The sequence below is a fragment of the Schistocerca nitens genome, chromosome 4 (assembly GCF_023898315.1).
Source record: "Schistocerca nitens isolate TAMUIC-IGC-003100 chromosome 4, iqSchNite1.1, whole genome shotgun sequence".
Taxonomy (NCBI): Eukaryota; Metazoa; Arthropoda; class Insecta; order Orthoptera; family Acrididae; genus Schistocerca; species Schistocerca nitens.
Window position 1 is genome coordinate 646,483,929 of NC_064617.1, and position 26,752 is coordinate 646,510,680.

General features: G+C 38.5%; 1 protein-coding gene across 1 annotated transcript in view; it reads left to right on the forward strand.

The window, feature by feature from the left end:
• The window catches only part of LOC126252877 (myosin regulatory light chain, striated muscle, 25 kDa isoform-like), a 97,165-nt gene that overhangs the window by 40,519 nt on the left and 29,894 nt on the right, over positions 1-26,752 (forward strand). Inside the window, exon 3 of the mRNA XM_049953836.1 lies at positions 16,457-16,579. Within this exon, the coding sequence (XP_049809793.1) occupies positions 16,457-16,579 (123 nt within the window). The remainder of the gene's footprint in view (positions 1-16,456; positions 16,580-26,752) is intronic.

Consider the following 26,752-nt stretch of genomic DNA (forward strand, 5'->3'; position numbering starts at 1 on the left):
AAAATCTCCGATTCAGCCAGGATCGAACCTGGGGCCTTAGGGCTGACATTCTGTCTCGTTGACCACTCAGCTACTGGGAGGCAGACAATAGAGGGCTGAGAATGAGGTTGCTTCTAAGCACTGAAGTGAACAGCTTAATATACACTCATGGCAGACTGCATCTAATATTTCTAATATGATGATCTGGTGCATAGCCATAGCAAAGCCATAACTGACAAATTTTTGTTATAACTGGGGAAAGTAGTTTCTTCTTGCTGCGCAAGTCATATGTCTATCAAACATGTTAAGCAATTTGAGAGACACTTCTATCCAGTTCTTCAAGTGTGGAAGCCATTTAAGCTTTTCAGAAAAAAATTAGTCCAAGAAACCTCTTTCTGTAAGTTTAAATGGTGCACCTGTCTCTCTGTATTGAAAGCCAATAACAACATGTGAATGGTTTGAAACCAAAATAGCCGGCTGGTGTGGCTGAGCGATTCTAGGCGCTTCAGTCTGGAACCGCGCGACTGCTACGGTCGCATGTTCGAATCCTGCCTCGGGCTTGGATGTGTTAGGTTAGTTAGGTTTAAGTAGTTCTAAGTTCTAGGGACTGATGACCTCAGATGTTAAGTCCTATAGCACTCAGAGCCATTTGAACCGTTTTGAAACCAAAATACATAAATTTTTCAGTGAAAATTTTAAATTTCAAATTGTATCTGAAGCCAGTTTTTCTAGACTCTTAACTGTCAGCTGCAACTGTTGTATGGTTGCTGGAATGTTGGAAGAAGAGCATAAAGCTGAAAAGTTATTCACAAATAAGTAGCACTTAACAGGTCTGTTGGCAATGAATAGAAAACCAGGTTAGCACTTTTGAAACTATCTTAAGAAACATCATTCTCTAAATTGGTCTGATAGTACATCACCACTCTATATTAAAATTAATGTGAGAAATGGGAGATCTATAAAATCATCATATGACATCCCTGGAGACGACATGCATGGAGCAGTCTGAAGACATAGAACTTCCAAGTTGTGTTTTAAGCCTATACAGTACCAAAGAAAACCCATATGAGATTATTTCTACCAGTAAGAGCCTACTCCTTAGCTGCCTCCCACGTAGTCATGTTACCAATAGTGAACGATTTCCCTCTAACAATCACTGAAAGTGACTATGGATCTATTTCAACTGTAAGGTTCAGACAAGGTGGAAGTTGACCACCTGCCCAAAGGTCTTTCCTGTTCAGCTAGTGAGAGCAATTATTTTGGTAACTCTCTTGCTTTTTTTATGGTAAAGATACCGAGGACTTGTTTAGCATTTCTGAGCCGGCCGAAGTGGCCGTGCGGTTAAAGGCGCTGCAGTCTGGAACCGCAAGACCGCTATGGTCGCAGGTTCGAATCCTGCCTCGGGCATGGATGTTTGTGATGTCCTTAGGTTAGTTAGGTTTAACTAGTTCTAAGTTCTAGGGGACTAATGACCTCAGCAGTTGAGTCCCATAGTGCTCAGAGCCATTTGAACCATTTTTTAGCATTTCTGATATTGTTCCACATCATGCTGCAACGGACTTAATCATGACCATGTGACATGTGCCACAGACATGCTTACTCCAGAGCTAGTGTACTGAATGGGCAGTTTTAAACTAAACCATTACTAGAACTGAAATCCCAACAACGTCTCTCTCTTGGTGTCGATTGAAAGCTGAATGCTGATTGATGGTCATGGTAACACAAACCAAAATTCTTCATCATGTCATGTCTCCATGTCTCCTTTGCTGGTCTAAAGAAGGGCTTTGAACACTTTCATAATTAGGTGAAAGTATAGATTTTTCAACATGGAATATTTATTAGTGTTCAACCAAATACTACAGAGTATCAGGAGCTGTAGAACTTGAGTTCCCTGGAATGTTTTCCTCATTGCAAGAACATTTTTTTATGTAGACACATACTATTGCAGCCAGTCAGAATTCCAATATCATGAAAAGAGCCTCAATCAATCAAATGCAACGAGCAAACTATACTGATTAAATAGAAACTACAATTTTAAATGCTTTTGTGGGCAGAATTATGTGTATATACCTAATTAGGCATGTTACAATGTGTTTACCCCCCCCCCCCCCCCCCCTTCGCTTTGCTCCAGATGCAGAAGTGAGGAACCACATATTGAGGAAGTCAACTCTGTCACAGTATTCAGCTCCCCTGAAACAGTTACTTCAGACATCACACCACCTCCCACAGGGCCATCAACTACTCTGTGGGTAGGGTGATCTTGTAAACACCCATGCCAGTAACAACGAGCTGTGTCAGCAACAGTGCCACTGCCCTGTAGTAAACATTGTTTCCTTTGCCACACACACATCCCACTAACACACAACATCCTCCAGGTGGGTAAGAAAAGGACAACTGCAAGAGGCACACTGCTGCAGAGCAGTTCTAATGCAGATACGTCCCGACCTATGAAAATATGCCAAGTAACTGATAGATCTATAGAAGCATAGGCTTCTCAGGAAAAAATCTAGCAAATGTACTTAGATGTGTTCACAGTCAAACACCCTGTGAAATTACTTCAGGCCACTGGTGCTTTTATATCCTTTCTAAACCAATCTACTTACTTAAGTTTAGGGGTGCCACCCATGAAGGCAGGGGAGAGAAACCTGTAGGCCTATGGATGCTATCAGGTGTTCCAACAAGAAAAACTTACAGTTTTACTTACAACAAGTAACTCATCCAGTAAATGTTCTTGTCATAGCTAACCACACAGTAGGCAGTATTTTGGAACAAACTCTTTTCTTGCTTTATGATTCATGAAACAGCAAAAGGACTAAAATACAATTTGCACAATTATTCTTTCAGGCAACTGCCAGTGACAGCCATGGTTTTCAGTCCCTTGGCCAATGGACTTGAACAAGAAGAAGATGATGTTACAGCTACTACCTGAAAGGAAATGATGTCCACCACTGCATTTAATACATGTTGTGGTCTTCTAATAAATTTCAAGGCTGCTCTCACTAAAGGCTGCAGTCCAGCAGAATGGGCCATCCATCAATGCACCCTCTTGGATATTGCGCAAAGTTGCATGTTGTTATGTTGTTGTTCAGGCTTCTCCTTTCCAGATGGGCACCCCAGTGTGGACCCATGAGCTCAGATTCCACCAAACTTGGATCACCAGCACAAGCTTCAATGCCATCAAACCTGGATCCATGGGACAATCACTGTATGCCATACAACCTGGATCCATGGGATGATCTCTGCCCCCAAGGTTCCGTGATCTATCCCATGGCCTCCAGCCATGAGCAGCACAACCAATGTCAACTTCGCCTCCTCCATCCTGGTCAGTGGCTGTCAGTTTCTCCATCCCTGGCAGACCCTCTGGTCCTGGGATGAATCGTGCAACTCCTACTGAGCACCATTCTGCCCTGGAGTTTCACAGCAATGCCCAGGGACATTTATCTGCCACCTTCCCCAGTAGTGGCTTCTCTGGACCATACATCACCTAGGTTCTTATCCTTTAGTGGCCACTAATTACCACATTAACAACATTACCATAGAAACTGAGAAGCTGGCACAAAATTAGTATAGATAACATTACTACGACACCACCACTCAGGTGGTTCTGATCCTCAGGCATGTCCTCTGATGGGATTCCAGCATATAAGTCAGCACAGGGCAAGATGACTCTGTCCCCTGTGTGTGTTGATGTGAGCAGTGGAGTGCATGCACCAAGTGTTATCATGCTGCCCATGGTGTTATATTTGCTTGGACCGGACTTTGCTTTATAATATGGACTTACTATAGCTTGCACTGTCCCCTAGTAGCGTCTGGTGTGTGTGTCTTGTTGTGAATAAACTTCATTTTTTAAGGGTGTAAATTGACTTTTTACGAAAAACATTCTAAGCAAGTGGTATGCGGTTGTGACACTACAGAACCACACATCTCCCTATCTCCCTCTGTTTGCAAAATGACACCTGTTGCTCCACAGAGTGACTCCTAAAAATGGGATAGGGATACATAAGTGGCATTGTAGATCGTGCTGGTGAAGTAGTCCACCCATCCATGGTTACTATATGTCCAATCAATGGCTGACCACTGTGCAGTTCATCTTACAGAGTGCTTATCATGGTGGCTTTGTTTTAGGGAATGCTCTGTCTGGCAGATTTGCCAGATCAGGAAGTAGTCACTAGAGTAAAGGTCACAAACCAATGTCCACTAAACAGAGTGTGAAATATCAACAATAGTAGCCTTGCAGTAGTGCTGAATTGTGCACTTTGCCCCATTATGAAAATATATAGATCGTCTGACAACATGAGGCTCTCAAACCCAACTACACAACAGATCACATATCCTTTGTTTTATTTTAAGGCTTGATATTGCTGTTATACTTAACACAATTCTTGGCCTATTTCTTGATTATTATTTAATCTATTCTGTCAGAAGATGTATGTTTCATCCTGAAATAAGAGCCCAGTGTATTTATAAGAGTACAGATAAACAGTTCAGATGAGACAGAACAGAAGCTTTTGAAATGTAGTGGCCAGCCGAGGTGGCTGAGCGGTTCGAGGCGCTTCAGTCTGGAACTGCGCGACTGCTACGGTCGCAGGTTTGAATCCTGCCTCAGGCATGGAAGTGTGTGATGTCCTTTGGTTAGTTAGGTTTGAGTAGTTGTAAGTTCTAGGGAACTGATGACCTCAGATGTTAAGTCCCATAGTGCTCAGAGCCATTTGAACCATTTTTTGAAATGTAGTGTTACAGAATAATGATTCAATTAGAGGGATTCACATATGAAGAGTTATTGAATCAAATTTGGGGAGAAGTTTAGTTAATTTAGACATTTGCATGTTCCACTGATCATAACTGCAGCCTCTAATGATGATGTTGAACAATTCAGTTTTACAAGTATAATGTATTTTCTCACTGAAAAACATGAACACACTGAAAAAAAATCGCAATTTTCAATATTGCTTTTCCTCTTTGAAACAAGCATGTTTGTTTTTGAAGTTGTTTTTATTATATATCAAATTATTTACACACTGGGTAGATGTTAAAAGGTTTTTATATTTTAATACCTCACCCCCTAACATACCAAATCAAGGCTAAGGAAAGGATCGTGGAAGTAGTTTCTCATTTTAATATTATATTTCTGAATGTTACTATTGATTTTGAACTATTAGTGATTCTTGTCAACAAACTTTATAAGAGAATAATTGTACTGTGAGGCTGTTGTCACTTTACCCAACTGTTTAAAGTTCTGTACAACAAATAGTTTTCTTCAGTGATGAGTTACCGAGAATTAAAATAATGGTAGGAAATGATGAGGGAGAACAACTGTGCAAGGAGACCAAGGCTTGATTACAGCAAGCAGGTTCATGCAGGTGTAGGCTGCAAGAGTTATGCTGATATGAAGAGGTTTTCAGTGGATAGACTGTCATGGAGAACTGCATCAAACCAGTTTTCAGGCTGAAGACCACAACACCATATTTATATATGTGAAAAGGATTTCAGTTAAGTAAACAGAAGCAAGCTTTTTCCAACACCATGGAAAAATGAATGTTTCCCATGTATTTAACAAAATTATAGAGGCTTTATAGCATCACATAGAAATTATAACAAATACAGACAAAGAGAAAACAGGACCATTATGAACACAGGATTGAAACAAAGAGTTTAATGTTTCACTTACGTTTTGTAGTGGTGACACAGACGACAATGGATATGTGAAGTTAAGCAAGGTATCAGAGTTACATCATGACACATATATTAAGACCTTTACTCTTTTCTGACAACCAAAAATAATTCAACAGACAGAAAATGATCTTCATTCTGCAATACCACACCTGAATGAAATATCTGAGAACTGTCTTCTAAAAGTTTCATTAAAAAAGAAGAGAAAAGAATACTGAACTCATGGTCTTCAAGTGGAAAGTTCCAGTATGTTCTAAAATAATAATGTGTGAACACGCAATAGAACAGGTGACACACTTTCCATTGTTAGGCTATGAAATTCACATAGAAGATGAAAATATCATCAGTAATAAACTACACAAGTCTTTAATGATATGTAGCACAATGCACATAAGACTTGGTGGAAAGATAAGGAAGAATACAGAGCTGTAATTTTATAAAGCAATTGATACTCCTATAACAAAGTATGGAACCGAAACCTGCACAGGAGCTAAGATGTTGTTGTTGTTGTAGTCTTCAGTCCTGAGACTGGTTTGATGCAGCTCTCCATGCTACTCTATCCTGTGCAAGCCTCTTCATCTCCCAGTACCTACTGCAGCCTACATCCTTCTGAATCTGCTTAGTGTATTCATCTCTTGGTCTCCCTCTACGATTTTTACCCTCCACCCTGCACTCCAGCTAAGACTGACAAAAGAAAACTACATTTGTCTGTAATAAAATTTGTAAGACAAGTAAAAGGATGCATGCTTAGAGGTAAAAACATAACAATATTATATGAGAAGTCTGTAATACACTGTCCAGTCACACTAATGTGAACTCCCATCAAAAGGCTGAATAACCACCTTTTGCAGTGCAGTCTGCAGTGAGATGAGCAAAAAGAGAGGCAGTGAAGTTCTGGAAGGTGTTGACAGTGATGTGGAGCCATGCTGACTCTAGTGCCGTAGTCAGCTGAGCTAGATTGAGGTTGCACAGTGTGAACAGCCTGATTGAAGTGGTCCCAGAAATTCAGGTTTAAATCTGAGGAGTTCGGTGGCCAAGAGAGTACAATAAACTCATCTGGTGCTCTTTGAACCACACTCGTTCACTACAAGCTGTGTGACACATTGCATTGTTCTGCTGGTAGATGCCATCATACCTAGGAAAAACAACCTGCATGTAGGTTGGACATGGTCCCCAAGAAAAGGAGCATATTTATATTAATTCATTGTGCCTACCAGAATTACAAGATCGCCCAGGGAATGCCCTCCAACCTGGACCCTTCTGATCATTGTTGCAGGGTGTTTACTCTCAGACTTTTCATGCTGTACATGCCAACTGCCATCTGTCCAATGAAGCATAAAATGTGATTCCTCTGTTGCTACTCAGTGGACTTCCAGTTGTGGCATTGGCATGCAAATTCCAGCTTTCGTCACTGAAGAGCAGCAGTCAACATGGGTGCCTGAACCAAGTGCCTGCTGTGGAGACCCATACACAGCAACATCCACTGAATGTGGTTGAGGAGACACTGTTGGTAGTCCTTGGTTCACTGTGGCCAGTTGCTCAATAGTGGCATGTCTATTCACCCATTTACATCTCCGCAGCCATCGTTCACCTTGTCATTCATGGCCTCGGCACCAGTGATACCTAATGCCGTTTTGCCATGTACAGTATACTTTAACCATGGTGGCATGTGAACAGTTTACAAACTTAGCTGTTTCAGAAATGATGCCACCCTTGGCCCTTTCAGAAATGATGCCACCCGTGGCCCAAAAGCCAATGATCAGGCCATTTTGGACATGAGATAAATTGTTCTGTTTTCACCTTATGACAATGACTGCATTGTTTTCCATGCCCCCCAAAATACTTTATATACCTTCCACTGCTAGTGGTGCCACTTGCCATCTGTGAGTGGTTATTGTTCATTGCTATTAAAGACAGACGGTGGTCATATTAATATGACTGGACCATGCATTTCCTGTAAGAAGCAAAAAAGTAGAGCCAGGATGTGTAAAAAGGAAACAACACATCAACAGAATGGGGATGACTGAACAGTGAAACAAGCAAACAATAATTATGAACCATTAGGAAATACTGGTAGACATAAAAATAGCACCTCACCATATAGTCGAGGTGCTGAATGGTCAATAGCCATAGAAAGAATCTGACTGAATATGTTGCTAACCTTTTGGACAATGTCCTTCTTCAGAGATAACTGATACAGAACACACACACACACACACACACACACACACACACACACACACACACACACGTTTAACTAATACCAGTGCTGTAGCCTGAGAGGGGTAAGGGGTTGTATTAGGTGGAGTTGGTGAGAGGAGAAAGAAGGTGCAGAGGGGGAGCAAAGTGAAGGAAAAGGGAAATTAAGTGTAAAAATTAGAAAACTGGGGGATATTGGGATGCAGGTGGCAGAGTGTGTGGAATGGGTGCTACTGGAGATCAAGGTTGGGAGGATTGTAGGAGCAAAGGAAGTGTGATAAGGATAGTTCCCATCTATATAATTCATGGAAAATGGAGAGAGGAGACAGAGGAGGGGGTACAGTGAGCCCATATGGCACAAGTTGTGAACCAGTCATTCGAATTGAGTATTTTGTGCTCAGCAGTGTGTTCTTTCACTAGATGGTCAAATGTGTTCTTGGCCCTAATTTGGCAGCGGTCATTTATTTGTGTGGAAAGGTGGTTGTTGGTAATTCCCACATGCAAAAAATTGTCATATGTTATTAAAGGTATGGTAATGACAATATATTGGTGTAATAAGTAGGCACAGGATACAGGAAGGATGATATAAGTATAAAATAGACAGAACTGAATGCATAAAATTGTATCATAGAGGACTGTAATTACATATGTTCCAATATTAAATTGAAGGCAATGATGTTAAATGAACAACAAAGGAACTGCACAGTGGCTTCTGAATAATAGATAGCTAACCATTTATACAATAAATACACATTTTAAGGTCATATACCAACATATTTTCTATTGAGGATAAAAAGGAGAATACTGAATGTCTGACAACAATTGATCATACATAGGTAGACACTTGTAGATACACAGAACATATCTTTCTAGATACATAGAAAGGACAAAGAGAAAATGAAGCACAGAAGAACAAAATAAGGAAGTTATACTACATGAATCTGAGCTTTGTGGTCAGATAGCGTATAGCTGACAAAGAGTGAGAATACTCATGGGGATACATAGTTATGTGATAAATTTTCCTTTAGCATCAATAAAATTATATCAAGTGTGCATGATTAATCCTACTGGAGATATACTGTTAACAAATTGTAACCTAAGGTTTCAGTTTCTATAATGTTTGTCAAACCAAATCATTTTCTGGTCTTTGGATGGACTAACCTATATGCATTAGGAAGTGGATTTTCCAGAGCTTCAAATGGCACTGTATATATGAAAAAGAATTTCTTTCATTCAGTAGTTATGAATTTAGGTTCGCCATGTATTTTTCCCAAAACTGCATCTCCAATTTTCATCTATTTACTTTTTTATTTATTTATTTGTTTTGATCCTCTGAATCATACATTGTACATAAATGCACTTCATGATATAGGACAGGTCATTTGACACATATTAGGCATTTATAAGAAGAGGTACATGTCTATGAATCTATAAAATGATTACATATTTATATCACATGTGTAATGCACTTAGGTCTTATATTTATTCTGTATCAGAATTTAGCAGTAATACCAATAAAACTTACATTCAGTTATATATATAAAAAACAAAGATGCTGTAACTTACCAAATGAGAAAGTGCTGGTATGTTGATAGACACAAAAAACACACAAACACACACACAAATATGACCGTGGTACTTGATCATCGGGAGTATGTGGCTGAGGGACTGCATCAGCTTTCAGACAACACTACATACAAAGTATGCCAAGGTAATCCCATTCCTGATGTCCAGGCAGAGCTTCAAGGAATCCTCAGAACCTTAGGCTCCCTACAAAACCTTTCACCTGACTCCATCAACCTCCTGACCCCACTGACACCCCGCACCCCTACCTTCTACCTACTTCCTAAAATTCACAAACCCAAACATCCCGGCCACCCCATTGTAGCTGGTTACCAAGCCCCCACAGAACATATCTCTACCTATGTAGATCAACACCTTCAAGCCATTACATGCAGACTCCCATCCTTCATCGAAGACACCAATCACTTTCTCGAACTCCTGGAATCCCTACCCAGTCTGTTACCCCCGGAAACCATCCTTGTAACCATTGATGCCACTTCCTTATACACAAACATCCCGCACGTCCAGGGCCTCACTGCAGTGGAGCACTTCCTTTCACACCGATCACCTGCTACCCTACCTAAAACCTCTTTCCTCATTACCTTAGCCAGCTTCATCCTAACCCACAACTTCTTCACTTTTGAAGGCCAGACATACCAACAATTAAAGGGAACAGCCATGGGTACCAGGATGGCCTCCTCGTACGCCAACCTACTAATGGGTCACTTAGAGGAAGCCTTCTTGGTTACCCAAGCCCGCCAACCCAAAGTTTGGTGCAGATTTATTGATGACATCTTCATGATCTGGACTCACAGTGAAGAAGAACTCCAGAATTTCCTCTCCAACCTCAACTCCTTTGGTTCCATAAGATTAACCTGGTCCTACTCCAAATCCCATGCTACTTTCCTTGACATTGTCCTCCATCTGTCCAATGGCCAGCTTCACAAATCTGTCCGCATCAAACCCATAACAAGCAACAGTACCTCCATTATGACAGCTGCCACCCATTCCATATGAAACGGTCCCTTCCCTACAGCATAGGTCTTCGTGGCAAACGAATCTGCTCCAGTCCTGAATCCCTGAACCATTATACCAATAACCTGAAAACAGCTTTTGCATCCCACAACTACCCTCCCGACCTGGTACAGAAGCAAATAACCAGAGCCACTTCCTCATCCCCTCAAACCCAGAACCTCCCACAGAAGATCTCCAAAAGTGCCCCACTTGTGACAGGATACTTTCCGGGCCTGGATCAGACTCTGAATGTGGCTTTCCAGCAGGGATACGACTTCCTCAAATCGTGCCCTGAAATGAGATCCATCCTTCATTAAATCCTCCCCACTCCACCAAGAGTGTCTTTCTGCCATCCACCTAACTTTTGTAACCTCTTGGTTCATCCCTATGAAATCCCCAAACCTCCTTCCCTACCCTCTGGCTCGTACCCTTGTAACCGTCCCCGGTGTAAAACTTGTGTCATGCACCCTCCCACCACCACCTACTCCAGTCCTGTAACCCGGAAGGTGTACACGATCAAAGGCAGAGCCACGTGTGAAAGCACCCACGTGATTTACCAGCTGACATGCCTACACTGTGAAGCCTTCTATGTGGGAATGACCAGCAACAAACTATCCATTCGCATGAACAGACACAGGCAGACAGTGTTTGTTGGTAATGAGGATCACCCAGTGGCTAAACATGCCTTGGTGCATGGCCAGCATATCTTGGCACAGTGTTACACCGTCATGGTTATCTGGATACTCCCCACTGACACCAACCTATCAGAACTCCGGAGATGGGAACTTGCCCTTCAATATATTCTCTCTTTCCATTACCCACCAGGCCTCAACCTCCGCTAATTTCAAGTTGCCGCCCCTTGTACCTCATCTGTCATTCAACAACATCTTTGCCTCTGTGCTTCCACCTCGACTGACATCTCTGCCCAACCTCTTTGCATTTACATATGTCTGCCTGTGTCTGTATATTTGCGGATGGATATGTGAGTGTGTGCGAGTGTATACCTGTCCTTTTTACCCCCTAAAGTAAGTCTTTCTGCTCCCAGGACTGGAATGACTCCTTAACCTCTCCCTTAAAATCCACATCCTTTCGTCTTTCCCTCTCCTTCCCTCTTTCCTGATGAAGCAACCTTGGGTTGTGAAAGCTTGAATATTTGTGTGTGTATTTGTGTGTTTTTTTGTGTCGATCAACATACCAGTGCGTTCTCTTTTGGTAAGTTACAGCATCTTCGTTTTTTTAAATATATTTTTCCCATGTGGAATGTTTCCCTCTATTATATTCATTACACTCAGTTATGTTATGTAAGGTCAATAGTTTGGGATTCATTAGCTGATGTTTTTGTTGAGGTGTTCCTTATAGCAGTTCCTTAAAGCAGGTTGTTTTCGAGGAATTCCTGTATGCTGTAGAGGCAGTGTTTAATTAGGAGAGACCATAGTTTTACTTTAAAATCCTTCACTTGTGTAATGTTCTTCACTGGTATTGGCAGGTGATTGTAGAGTTTTATTCTCATATATTTGACACCTTTACTGTATAGTTTTGTTGAATAAGGAATTACTCATAGAGAGTTCTTTGACCTTGTATCATGTTGGTGCCAGCCTGAGTTTATATCTAAGTTGCTAATATTTTTCTTGGTGAAACATAGTAGGTCCAGTACGTACTGACATGGGAGGGGTAATATGTTCAGATTCTGGAACAGTGGTTTACAAGATTCTTTCTGCTGTCTGAATAATATTATTCTAACTACTTTTTTTGTAGTTTAAACAGCCTCACTGCTTCTGTACTGTGGCCCCAAAAGATAATTCCATAGCTTAATATAGAGTAGAAAAGAGCATAGTACATTGATGTGAGGGTGTTGGTATTAAAATATTCCTTATTTGTCTAATCATGGAACATACTTTACTCAATTTGGTGCAGGTTATATCAATATGACTTTTCCATGTAAGTGTGTCAGTAACGGTAACCCCCAAAAATTTAGTTTCCTTTACATAGTTGATTTTATCATCACTCAGTGATATATTTGGTACTGGTGGGTTTTTATTTTAGACTGTGTGGAAAGTAATACCAGCTGTCTTTTTTTATATTTAGGAGTAGTCTGTGAGTTTAGGTGTGCTGTGCTCCTGTTTATTGCATCTTGAAGATGTTCATTTGAGTCAGATATCGCAATTGTGGTATCATCAGCAAAGAGGAACGTTCTTTTATTGTGTAAATTTAAGAGGAGGTCATTTACATAAAGTAAGAATAATAAGGGTCCCAACACTGAGCCTTGGGGAACTCCATGTTCTGTGACTTGGGTAGTACAGTATTAGCAATTCCTGGTCAGTCGGTTACATTCATTTGGACATATTGGTTTCTGTCTTTGTGCCCCTTATTCCACGCGAACAAATTTTTTGGAGCAGTATATTGTGACTGACCATATCAAATGCCTTTGTTAGGTCAAGAAAAATGCCTATGGCTGCAAGCTTCTTGTCTACTAGTGTTAAGGTGTAATCTAGGAGTTGCTGTATTGCATCAGTTGTGGTTTTTCCTCCTTGGAAACCAAACTGAGCAGGTGATATGGCATTTCTTTTTTTCAGAAATTAATTTAGTCTGTCTGCCATAGTATATTCAAATTTTTGCTGAATACTGAGAGTACTGCTATTGGCCTGTAATTGCTGATATCATCTTTACTTCCTTTTTTATGAATGGGTATGATTTTTGCAGTCTTGAGTTTATTAGGAAATATGCCATTGAGGAATGAAGAGATTCCTATGTGGGACAGTGGTTTACTTATGAGGTTGCTGCAGTTATGGAGAAGAAAGCAGGGTATCTGATCTTGTCCTGCATAGGATTTTTTCTTAATTTTTGTATGAATAATTTTTTCTGTTTCTGCCTCTGTTGTTGGTAATAAGAACAGCGTGTCAGTGCAGTTGTTTTGTACTAAGTTTGGGAGATGATTATTTTTAAGGTGGTCTGTGAGACTTTCAACATTTTTAATAAAATATGAGTGAAATTCATCTGCTATTTCGTTTTTGTTTGTGATTGATTTCCCATTTATTTTTTGGTTCATATTACTTGTCAGCTGTTGATTTCTGCCAATATGTGTATTAATGATTTTCCACATGCATTTACTTTTGTTAGCTGATAATTTGAGAAGGTTATCATTTTGCAGGTTTTTGGCTGCATTAACTACATTTCTAAAGATTTTTTTTATATTTGGTAAAGTAATTCTTAAATTTTTCAGTATTGCCAAATTCAGTCTTGCTGAGGTTGAAGAGTTCTCTTTTTCTTTTTGCTGAGGTGATAATACCTGGGGTCATCCACTTGGAGAAATTTACTGTTATTGGAAACATTTTTTTGTTTTTAAGGGAAGTGGTAGTTGAAATAATAACTAAAGGTATTTAGAAAAGTCTCAAATTTGTCATCTACATTTTGAGACTGATATATATCCTGCCGTTTTCTGTTTGCATGTGGGACAGAAAGGTGTGGATATTTCTTTGACAGAAATTTCTAGTTTGTGTTGTAAGCTTTTTTGAGGGGGCTTGCTTACTGGTATCCGTATAATTAGGGCATTGTGGTCAGAGAATCCTAGCTTTACAGAGCATGCTGTGCCTTCTGTGTCAGTAGCTATTGGTCAAGACAAGATTCACTGTGGTTGGATATTCTGGTTGGGGATTTAACCTTTAGTTCCAGATTGTAGAGATTCAAAGTTTTTGAAGTTTACATGGTCACTATCTTCTACTAGGAAATCTGTGTTAAAATCGCCACAGTTTACAATTCTGTAGGATTTCCGTTTAGTTAGTTTTTCTAATGCTAAGGCCAAGTTCTTATAGAAACAGCTTAGGTTGCCTGAGGGTGATCTGTATACTGATATTAAGTAAATACAATGTTCATTGACTTCTATACCCGATAATTCTATGTCTTTTTCAATGCTGTGGGAGTTGCATATGTCCAGTGGTAGAACAATAGTATTGTTTTTTACAAATATGCAGCTCCCTCCACCGTTGAATTTTTTCCTTGAGAAATGATTTATCAGTTTGAACTGTGGTATCATAACACATTCAATTTCAGAACAGCTCATTAAGTGCTCAGTAATACATAGTATTTGGATATTTGATAATTCACTGTTACTATTTATTAAAATTTCTATTTCACTCACTTTGTTTCTGAGTCCTTGTACATTGTGGAAGTAAATTTGCTGATTGTAAGAGTCAGAAAGTACTGAACACTGTTGAGAAATTTTTGGTTCTACCTTACTTGCTGCAGCTGACTGGGTGGTAGCTTTTTCCTCTTCAGTCCTGTCCACAAAAAATCATTGAATCTGGGAGGAGGAACAATAGTTCTTCTGTTGACCATCGTTTTCTCTGCTGTAGGTGTCATCTTGTTTATCACTGCTGGTGAGACTGATGGCGGGTTGACTGATTTGGTTGCTGTTGGTGTCTCTTTTTCTTTATTGCTGGTGTAAAAACTGATTGTTGCTTGACAGTTTTTGTTGCTGTGGGAGTCTCTTTCTCTGCTGGAGAAGCTAATGGTTGCTTAACTGTTTTTGTTGTAGTTTCTGTTGTTTTTTTTCTTATGGGTTGTGCAGTTGCTTTTGTTATTTTTGTCTATGTTTGTGCATCTGGTAGAGTAGTATTTGCAGTATCATCGCATTTGTATTGACAGTTATTTGATGTTGAAGGTTGCACTTCTGCTCCTGAGAACATCACTGGGATGGTGGAACCATTTTCTTGTTGTGTCTTAATTACTTTGGTACATAAGTGGAATGTTAACTTATTGCTAAAAACTGTATATGACAGAAAAGTATCACCCCCTTACAGCTTCTGGAGCAAATTTTCAGAAACATCTGTACATATTACCTTCTACTTGTGTAAAGAGCCTGTACCAGTCATAATCAAAATGGTTTGAACATTATATGGTACCTCACAACGCTTCTGACAGATATTTGCTGTAGTATACCTTTTCCGCTTGCTTTTCAGTTTCACTTATTGACTACTTCCCACACATTCTCAACTTCTCTGCTGCAACTGTGTGAGAACTCTCTTCTCCAGGTGCACATGTTAAGTAATAACTAACTAAATTGCACTTTTACTTAATTTTGCTGAGGAAAGTAGCACAAACACTTTTTAAGAATTTTTATTTATGTTTATAAAACATTCTCATGGTTAACAACGAAAATAATCAATTTTTGGCAATATAATTTAATAAGTTCTACTCATCAAGTGGTGGCAAGGGAACACACACATTAAAAAAATGTTTTGTTGCTGTTACTTACACAACCTTTCGGAGGTAGTGGTTCCTTCTTCCAGCAGAAGGGTTGAAGGGGAGGAAGAGGAGCTAAGGAAAAGGACTGGAGAGGTTTAAGAAAAGGGGTAGAGTTTAGAAAAGTCATCCAGAATCCTGGGTCAGGGGAGACTTACAGGACGAGATGATGAGGAATCTTTCCTTCTCATTTTCATGGTTAAGATTAACAATGTCATTTTCAGATCCTGGATTCTGCATAATGTCAGAAGACATCAGTGTTCAGTATCAATATTTCAGGTAGATCATTCACACAAACTTTCCCAAAATAGCTACAACTGCGTAAAGTGTACAAAACTAAAGCTAGCTTCATAATGTTTTAACAGAGACTGACTGAATATTCAATAAAGATTTACTGGCACTGTCTAATTTTTTACAAAATATTATATTATAATGGATTACACATTCAGTAACAGTATAATAGACTGGAATTATTGGCCACACTTCTACACAATTGGTAACAAACTCGCTCCACCTAACTGACAAATGCTTGAGCTCACAGTTCTCTTTGTCATTCAACAATTGTCATATTGGAAAAGACATTATATCTTGGAGAGAGTATTAAATAAAGGTTATCCAGACTAAATGTTTTATGCAACAATAAAAAGTTTTTTACTAACTAGTATAAAGTCTTGTTGCATCTGTTTTTTCTAACATTTTATGAAAACCTGCACATGTCTCTTTCAGTAGCTCAAAATATGATCACACAACTATACAAGCAATGTTTCACTCCATTATGTGTCTATCTTTTCAGGCATTTCAACTGTTTGACCTGGATAAAGATGGTGTGATTAGTACTACAGACCTAAGGCTAACATTTGCTACTTTAGGACAGCCTGACATACCAGACACTGAAATTAAGCAAATGTTGTCAGAGGTAAGTTTTGTGGTAGTATTTTGCAGAGCACAGATACTAAGAAGTTGATCCTAAAACACAAGGAAACAATAGCTCTTGCAATTATTAGATTCCTTGGGTTATTCAAAATTTCCCATTTGAGTTGCAGCGTACTGCAACAGCAGTAGTACACAATTGGTTGATAACACACTTCATATGGACGATACTCATAATATCAGCTGCAAGGTAATCATACTCCAGGAAATGAGATTAAATGAAGAAGTGCTTTATAAGATCAGTTTAAAATAAAGGAAAGGAAACTATTCAGCTGTAGCAGATCAGTGCTTAGAGCACAGTAACACAGAAAACAGCATTCACACGAGCTTTTGAGCACTAGGTCTTTTTCTGGCAATAATACACACACCTGCCTTTTCCTTATTTTATGTATTGCTCCAACCACGAATTTCCATTATTGTTATAAGATCAAGTTATTAGGTTTAAAAGGTGAATCATCAGCTGTAATCCTTCATTAACTTATAGGGGTGTACTGTAATCTTATTTAATAGAAGCAAGTATGACTCTGGTTAATAATAATGTCTAAAAATAAAAGTATAAACGTTCATTTGTTCAAAATCATGTATCTCTGAATTTTTTTTTTACTGACTGCTTTGAAATTCTGCATGTTATTATAAAACAACAGGAGCGCCATATGGGTATAAATAAACATATATTAGATAAATAATAAATAAAACTGTAAAATATACCACATGACACTATCATAGGTATATAAAAAATGCACATATTTGAATGCAATATTGTGTGAAAATTTCAAAGGGGTTGGTGAAGAACTTTCAGAGATTTCATATTTTGAATAAATGAATATAAGATCTTTGCTAACATCTTTAAAAATAATCACTTTTGAAAATACAAGGTAATTGAACAGATAAAAAATCTACTCACCCAGCAGTGGCAGGAGAACACTCATAGAAAGGTATTAAAGTCTGCAAGTTTATGGAGGCAGTGGTTCTTCTTCTGACAGAAGGGTTGAAGGAAGAAGAGTGAAGAAAAAGAACTGGTGAGGTTTAGAAAAAGGAGTAAAGTTCGGAAAAACTGCCCAGAACCCCAAGTAAGAGAAGATCTACAGGACACGATGAGAAGGATATTCGAATAATAAATAAATAAATGCAACATTGTCTCAAAATTTCAGGGGACTAAGTTTTTGAACAAATGAACATTTATAAATAAAAGTGTAAAAGTTCATTTGTTCAAAATCCTAAAACCCTGAAAATTCTTCCCCGATTAATTTGAAATTTTGACACAACATTGCATTCAAATAAGTGCTTGTTTTTATGTACCTGCTGGAGTGACATATGTAATATATAAATCTATATGTAATAATTATTGGGGGAACTCTATATAAAAATGTAAATAATCGTTTGTCAAAATGTTAAAATCTGTAAAGTTCTTCACTGGTTTCTTCAAAATTTTGACATACCTTTGCATTTGAATACATGCATGTTTTTGTATACCTATTTTTTTAATATATTTATATATAACTGCTTTGAATTTTACACACAAATTTGTATTCAAATACTTGCATGTTGTTGTTTATCTATTTTCTTAATAAATAAATAAATCTGTCATATGTAAAGGGGCAACATTACCAAAAATCTCAGAAAGTACTTGACCAATTTGCTTAAAATTTTTACATGTTAGTGTAATAAATGTTCGGACACATGCATACATACACATATTTATGGCTCATCAGCTTATGATTGTTATTAACCATTTTGAATGAAAACAGTGGTTTACACACACACACACACACACACACACACACACACACACATGGAGTTATGCTCTTTGAAAGTCGGAATCGCATGGTCTCGATAACATGCAGATATGGTACACCAGACAGCCTCTCTGGATGTATTCTCTTAAAAGAAGAATAGAATGAATAAAGGTGCTTGTGAATAGTCACATATGGCAAGTGCAACAGCGATCTGAATTTTCAGTAACAATAAAAAAGCCTCTAGGTCATGGGCGGGGGGGGGGGGGGGGGGTGTACAAGTACAATAGGAGATGGACAGAGCGATTGGAGGAAACGGGACAAATGAAATGGAAAAAAATGAGCTGGATAGAGAGAGGGGGAGACAGAGGGGGGTAGGAAGAGATGGAGTAATGGGGGAGGCGAAGATGGACAGAGACAGAGGGAAGGAGGTAATGGACAGAGAGACAGGGAGAGAGAGTCAGAATGTGGAGATGGAGATGGGGAGTAGAAGATGGACAGAGAGAAGTAGAGCAGGTGATGGACACAGAGACAGGGAGAGGGAGTGGGCTGGTAGGGACTGAGAGAGGAAGGAGAAGATGAACAGAGAGAAGGGGGAGAAGGTGATGGTGAGAAGAGGGGCAAGGAGGAGGAGCCCAAGAGATTAGGATGTATATGCAGTTTGCATGCATATTGGAAATGTGTGCTTTGCCTTTTCTTTCTTTTCCATTTAACCAGACTGAGCCATAGCAATGTGTGGCCAGGGACAGTTAGTAATAACTTTAATAATAATATGTGTGAAAATGGCATGATAGATTTATATGATAGGTGACAATGTAATTAGAACAAAATGCCTGTTATAGATGGGAAAAAATTATAAATGTTCTGCATATAACCATATTTACAAATTAATTTGTAATGTGATTGTAAAATGATTCATTTAACATAACTATGATTAGTCTATGGAACATGAAACTAACCAACTAACTGAGTGTACCAAGCAGAGGGTGTGGTTCAAGCTAATCATTGATTTGTATTGATGGCCTAGGCAATAATAAAGTCAAAATCTCTATGGGAAGTACTCAAATTATTTATTTACAGTTCATCAGCTTGAAGCCATATTAACAGCTGAGTGACAACACAACTCACAGATAGGCACAAGTCATCAGAATAGGCTTTTGTGTCACATATCTCTCTCTCTCTCTCTCTCTATCTCTCTCTCTCTCTCTCTAAAATAGGAACTCTCAATTGTTTAACAAATACAAAATACAAGTAGTTCACAATGTTGGTCTCTTGGAATGATAAAAGTTTTGTTTCATTTTATTTCCCCTGTGTAGTTTTGGGAGTATTTTACAGCAGACAGTCTGATAGTTGATGGAGAAGAGAAAGAATAAAGAGTAAATGATAACAAAAGACAGAGAGAATTAACTGAACTACACTGAAATATTCAGAAACATTCATGAGAAGATGTCAGACAGTATAAAGAGAAGATTACAAGGAGAACAGTTAAATGTATCCAAACTATGAAGAAAACAAAACAGATAGTTATATTGGGTAGACATCATATCACATCAGTCAAGGTATCAGATGACTCTTTGATGATGAACCAGGAGATCATATTAATGGGGTTCAATGATGTTTTCAAAACTCTACATAATACACCAAAGGAAACAAATACTCATATAATATCTCTCAGGTTTTCTCAGTGTAACTGATTAATGGTGTACACATGGGTGCTCTGCCAAGTTGTTGTTTCGATTCGATGCATGATATTTCAACAACTGACCCAGTCATCTTCTTCATATGCTGTAAAACCCACAGCACCTGGAGTAAGTGGCTGGGTTAGTGGCTGAAACATTGTGCATGAAATGGAAACAACAAAAGAAGAAAAACCCCTGGAAATAATGGAATAACTGCAGATATTATAAAAGAAAAGGGAAAGGTGTTGAAAGCAAAACTTGCACAAACATCCATATGTGTCTCTTTATAAGGATGTCATCATATAATTTGATCAATACCATAATTGTTGTATTAAGTGTTTATAATGAAAGTGCAGCTACTCACAGAGGTCCAGTGTGGGCTGTGATTATCATATAGTAGTGAAACTTGGTAGATATGCATACATTAATGCATGACCAATTTACTCTGGAAAAAAATTATTTCAGTTTTGCCCACCAGGTGCAAATCTGGTGCTGTGCACTGTTTGTATGGCAATATGACATTGACAGTGTCATTTGACAAGCCATTATATGAGTGAACATATGGTTAAAGAGAAGAGGTACCATGTGCTTTTAGTGAAACTGTTTTATGTGAATAGCACCACTTACAGTGATGCACTGAGATAGGACCATTGGCTGAAAGGTCTGAGGAGATGCCCTATGTCATTAAATGGTTTAACAAAGATTATAATGAAATTCAAAAACCTGTGTGACCTTGGTGTGGCACCTGGAAATGTAAGGCATCCTATGCTGGTGAAAATTATTGACAAGATTGCTGTTGCTGTAACTGATCTTGCAGCAAGTGCCCCAGATAGTGCTAGTGCTCATGCAGTATCACAAGAATTTTCTATCCCATGGTCAAAACTAAAAAAGTTTTGCAGGTTTATTACACTGGTAACCATACAAGATAAAGATGGTGCAGCACCTGAAACCTCACAATCTACAGCAGTGTTCTCAGTTTGCTCTTCGGTTTCTGGCGTGGGTTGAAAAGTTGATGGCATGTGATCAGGCAATATTTTATGCAGTGACAAGACACATTTTACACTACAGGGTGCAGTGAATACACAGACCTGATGAATTTGGGGTATTGCTAAACCGTGTGTTGTGCATGAAGAGCCCCTGTACTCACTGTGTGTGATTGTGTAGTGTGGATTCACTAGCACCTTTATTCGGTCCATTCTTCTATGAAGATAATACACTCATAGGGACTGTCAGGTGTACTGTGATGTCTGCACATTATTGAGACCAAGTGATTCTCTATGTGTGTGTGTGTGTGTGTGTGTGTGTGTGTGTGTGTGTGTGTGCGCGCGTGTAAACCACTGTTTTCATGGAAGATGGTTAATAACAAAATCAGCATTCTGCCTTTGTCACTTGTTTGACATTTTCTGCCCACATCCTGTTCTTCATCCATTACAATGGAAAAATTTCTATACATCTTTCTTACATTCACAGCACCTGATGTACACCTGTTGGCCAAAACTTGAACTATTTTTTCAGCACAAATCAGTTCCACATTAACACACTAGCACATCTAACAAATGTTGCTGCCATATAACAATTACAGCTTGCTATGAACATCCATCAGAAGCTACACTTTAATTACAACCATCCAGTATTTTACATGAATTGAAGACATTCATAACTATAGGCCCATAAGTCTTTTGTCAGTGGGATACAGAATTTTTAAAAAGAATCCTTATTAATAATTTATACAAAAACTTCAGACTTTAAACAGGCAACATAAGCTGATTTCAAAACTAGGTGTAGCACAATTGGCCATCTTCAAGCTGTCAACAATGCACATCAGTTACCTCTTTATATGGGGCTTACAGACTGTAAGAAGTTAAGCTGGCAGCACTGCAGAACAAAAGAATGCAAACCACTGACATCAGTTTGTTGAATAACATGCACAACAAGGTTAGAACTTCCACTCAATTACATCAAGCAAATATAATGATCAAAATTGAGAAAAGTATTAGGTGAAGAGAGTCCACTTGCCCAACACTGTTTATGCCACCCTTGGAAGAGGTTTTCAAATCGTGTAACTGAGATCAAGAAGGAATTTACATAAATGGATCTTATCTGGACAGTCTTCAGTTTGCACATAATAACTGCAGAAAAAGATGAAGGAAATAAACACAGCAGGTATACCATTAGACCAAAGATTAACTAAAACAAGAAGAGGATAATGTATAACCTGTATCTTATAAAGATAATAGTGAAGATTATTGACAAAGTTATAGAAACAACGAATTTGTACAGTTAGTTCAGCTGAAATTAACAAGCAGATGGATTCTTCAAGAAATAAGCAGGCGAGTAAAAATTGCTTAAATTTAATTTGGGAAAATGTATTTTCTATTCAGAAGTAAATGTGCAAATGGTGAGAATGGAACTAAGGAAATTCTGGGTCACACATCTCATGATATGAAAAAACCTACAGACCAATCTAATGGAAGACTGATAACATAAGGAAACAAGCAGCACAAATGTAGATCCAAAATTCTGATGATAGTAATGTGTGGAGAAGTTTGAAATAGGCCTGCATATAATAGTGGAGATAAATGTCTGTTAATAATTATATAATATAATTGGATGGATAAAAAAATTTAGTCGCCAAGCAGCAGCAGGAGAAAACACACATAAAGGTTAAAGAAATGTGCATGCTTTTAGTGCCAGTGACTCACTTGGAGGGTACCTTCCAGGGATCCATAAGCCTTCAGTCCCTGGTTTGGTTTAGATACATTGATGACATCCTTCCCACATGGACTCATCGTGAGGCTGGACTGTAAACATTTTTGGAATTTATGAATACATTCTCCAATTAAATTTCATATGGTCTTCTTCCAAATCCCATGCCGCTTTCCTTTATGTTGACCTCATCCTCACTGAGGCTCAGCTACACAGTTCTCTTCACATTAAACCTACTAGCGAACAACAGTTCTTACATTCTGACAGTTACCATCATTTCTATGTGAAACAATCCCTCCCATACAGCCTGGCCATTTGAAGTCAGCATGTTGTTCAGATGTAGACTCTTTAATGTAATACACTACCATCCTCACCTCAGCATCCACTGGACATAATTACCTCACCAGCCTGGCCCAAAGCAGATTTCTCAGGCTATTGTACCCAATCCTGGTATTTCTAACCCCTCCAAAAACCAACTTAGGGGTTACTTCTCATCTCTCAGTATTATTCTGGTATTGTATATATTAATCAGCTACTTTATCAAAGCCATGGCTTCCTAAAAATCATGTCCTACGATGAGATCCAGATTCTGTATGACATTTTGCCCACCACACCAATGTGTAATTTCAAACCTTCTTCTTGCAGAGAAATATACCTTCAATCACACCCTAATGCCCATAAAACAAATACCATCACAAATTTGAACTCTATAATTCCTTATATTGTACTCTGAAATTCTTGTGTGTGGAAGGATCTAAAATGTATATACATGGAATAATTTGTCGCAAAATTAAAGAAAAAAGAACAACACAGACAATGCAAATGAATGATTGTAAACATAATTTAGAGTTAGTTTACTGCCAAACAATTGGTAGGTGTAAAGCTGTAATTTGTTTTATATTTTTCTCATGTTTCATGAGACCATCCTAAGAAAGCTAACTGATTATGAAATGGGTTAGCTGTTACATAACTCGCACAGTGATTACAAACAAATTAAAATGTGAGGCCTGCATATAAGTAATAATAATAGTGGGAGAAGGCTCTAAAATACCGTGATGATTTTGTTTGCAAGGTACAATGAATGTGTCACACAGAATCCTTTCAATTTGAAAAATTGTTTTTTATCTCCTACCTTTTTCAATTATACTGAAAACCTATAAGAAACTGAATCTATAAAATAACGTACATCTTTCAAAAGTATGGTGAAGGAAGTGTTATCCAAAATGAAAAATGTTTTGTTTTTAATGTTCTTCTGTAAATGCTGCAGTATTTAATTCCATAATGCTTCAGTCTGTGCATAAATATTGAATATTCCACACAGTCAAATGGTTTTGTTTAAACAAAGAAAATTCACACTATCTTCAACTTATCACTTAGCACTGTCTGTGCCTTACCACAAAATAATAAACTGTTTTTTCTGTTGATACAAACTGACTACACAAGTAACTAAGTATTGCACAACTGTATGATGTACTGCTCTTCATTAGCCAACTTGACAGTTCATCATACTTGTATCAATCTGTACGATTCATTGATTAAACAGCTGATTCTTACTCCTTATTACTTATTTCTGGTAGGTACATATGGCATAACTTGTAATGGTGGTCTGCTTTGTTTCTTCGTTTGTTGTCCTCGGTGTCGATGTACTGGCTAAAAAAATAGGGTGTGGAGGTGCAATACTGCCCACTTGAAATGATGTAGCTGACAGATGCACAGTTGCGTTTCACAGTATTTACTTTCACTTTTCACAACCACCCATATACACATTTAACATAGCCAGTTCACTATTGCTCAACATTTTATAAGTCTCATTAATAGGTAGCAAGTCTCATTAATAGGTAGCAGGTGAACATCCACATAGTGCTACAATAGTTTACTGTTGAACATCTACAAGTAGTAAAAACCTAACCACAAAGTTCACAGTTCTTGAAGAATAGAAAGGTACGTATGGAGCAGACACTGTCATTGTTTTTACACACAGCCTAATTGTGTAACACTTATTCCACAGTTAAGTTGAAGCATTGTTGTTATTCTAACCAACACATGTTTCTCATCTGAAACTCCGCCATGGACTGACTGTCTCATGACCAAAAATCGTGCCCTTATATATCCTCACAATAATAGCTACTGAAACTATACATTGTCAAAGTTTAACTTACAGAAACTACAATTAAAACTTAACTCATTAAATTAACCGAATACATCGAAAAATTGGTTCTTCTTAACAGTTTGTTCTCATACAAGAGTTAGGCTGAATTCTTTGTTTAAATGATAAAATTAACAGGTATAGTTATGTGAACAATAGTTTTGACAAAACTGATAAATACTTTGCAATTATTTATTTATTTATTTATTTATTCATCTGTGGAACAATAAATATTGTATGGATGTCGTCAGATTACAACACATGAGCACACATTTACATTTACAATTAAACAGGTTTCTCATATTTTGTGTAGTTTTTATAACTAGTCATACACATATTTATAATTACATAATATTTTGGTGATAATGTCATATGTTGCTAATAATCTACATCTATGTTAAATATTCTTTTACAGTATAACAACTTTTACTTACTAAAAAGGTTTTAAGCTTTTGTCTGAAAGTGAGAGGCTCATTTATTTCTTTAATTTCTTGTGGTAATTTGTTGTACAGTTTTATCCCATTGTAAAATATACTTTTTTGCGTCTTTGCCTTGTTCTTTCTATCTAGATGGAGGTGGTGACAAGCTCTTGTTTCATGGTCATGTATTAGGCTGTTTGTGTTGTACATGTTGAGATTTTTCTTAATGAACATTATGTTCTGAAAGATATACTCACAAGAAACAGTTAGAATTCCTAGCTTTCTAAATAATTCTAGACAGTGGGCCCTGTTGTTGCTATTTGTTATTATCCTTATGGCTCTTTTTTGTACTTTGAACACAGTTTGTATGTTACTGGCACTTGTTCCCCAAAACATGATCCCATAGCTGAGGACTGAGTGTAGATATCTGTAATATGTAACTCTTCAGGCTTTCCCGGCGATCTAATGACATCTTGGGTTGTCGGGTGTTCTGCCGGATATCAGCGTCGTACTTGCACGATATTTCGGTCACGTAGCTCGTAACCTTCATCAGGTGCGACCTGAGACTGCTCCTCGAGTGGACCTGGTCCAGTATTTATGCCTATGGCCTTCCCCCTCCACCAACGGCTGCAGGCGCTTCCTCTGTGGTCCGCGCCCATTCCCTGCGACCTGCTGGAGCGTTGCTGCTCCGTTTTCCGTCCGCTGCGGTTCTAGGTGTTCCCTCTGCGGTCTGTCGGCAGCTGAGGTTGTCAGTTAGTCGTCATTTATTCCCAGGAAAAGCTGCACGGTCATCAACAGTAACTGTTATTTCGAGAACAAGTTACTGTCTTCATATATATTAGAGGGAAACATTCCACGTGGGAAAAATATATATCTAAAAACAAAGATGATGCGACTTACCGAACGAAAGCGCTGGCAGGTCGATAGACACACAAACAAACACTTCCGTCTCGACTGACATCTCTGCCCTAACTTTAAATATGTCTGCTTGTGTCTGTATATGTGTGGATGGAAATGTGTGTGTGTGTGCGAGTGTATATCTCCCCTTTTTTCCCCCCAAGGTAAGTCTTTCCACTCCCGGGATTGGAATGACTCCTTACCCTCTCCTTTAAAACCCACATCCTTTCGTCTTTCCCTCTCCTTCCCCTCTTTCCTGATGAGGCAACAGTTTGTTGCGAAAGCTTGAATTTTGTGTTTGTGTTTGTTTGTGTGTCTATCGACCTGCCAGCGCTTTTGTTCGGTAAGTCACATCATCTTTGTTTTTATATAACTCTTACGGAAATCGCCAAAGTGTGCGCGAGTAATGAGTGGGTGGGCAAATGTCTATAAAGTACAATACATATGTAGAGTTGTGGACAGTTGGGAATGTGAGTCTCACGGGAAGCGTGCAAGGGATAAGTCCCTGCAGTCGCTCTATTCATCTGTGTCCTCGGTGGCTCAGATGGATAGAGCGTCTGCCATGTAAGCAGGGGATCC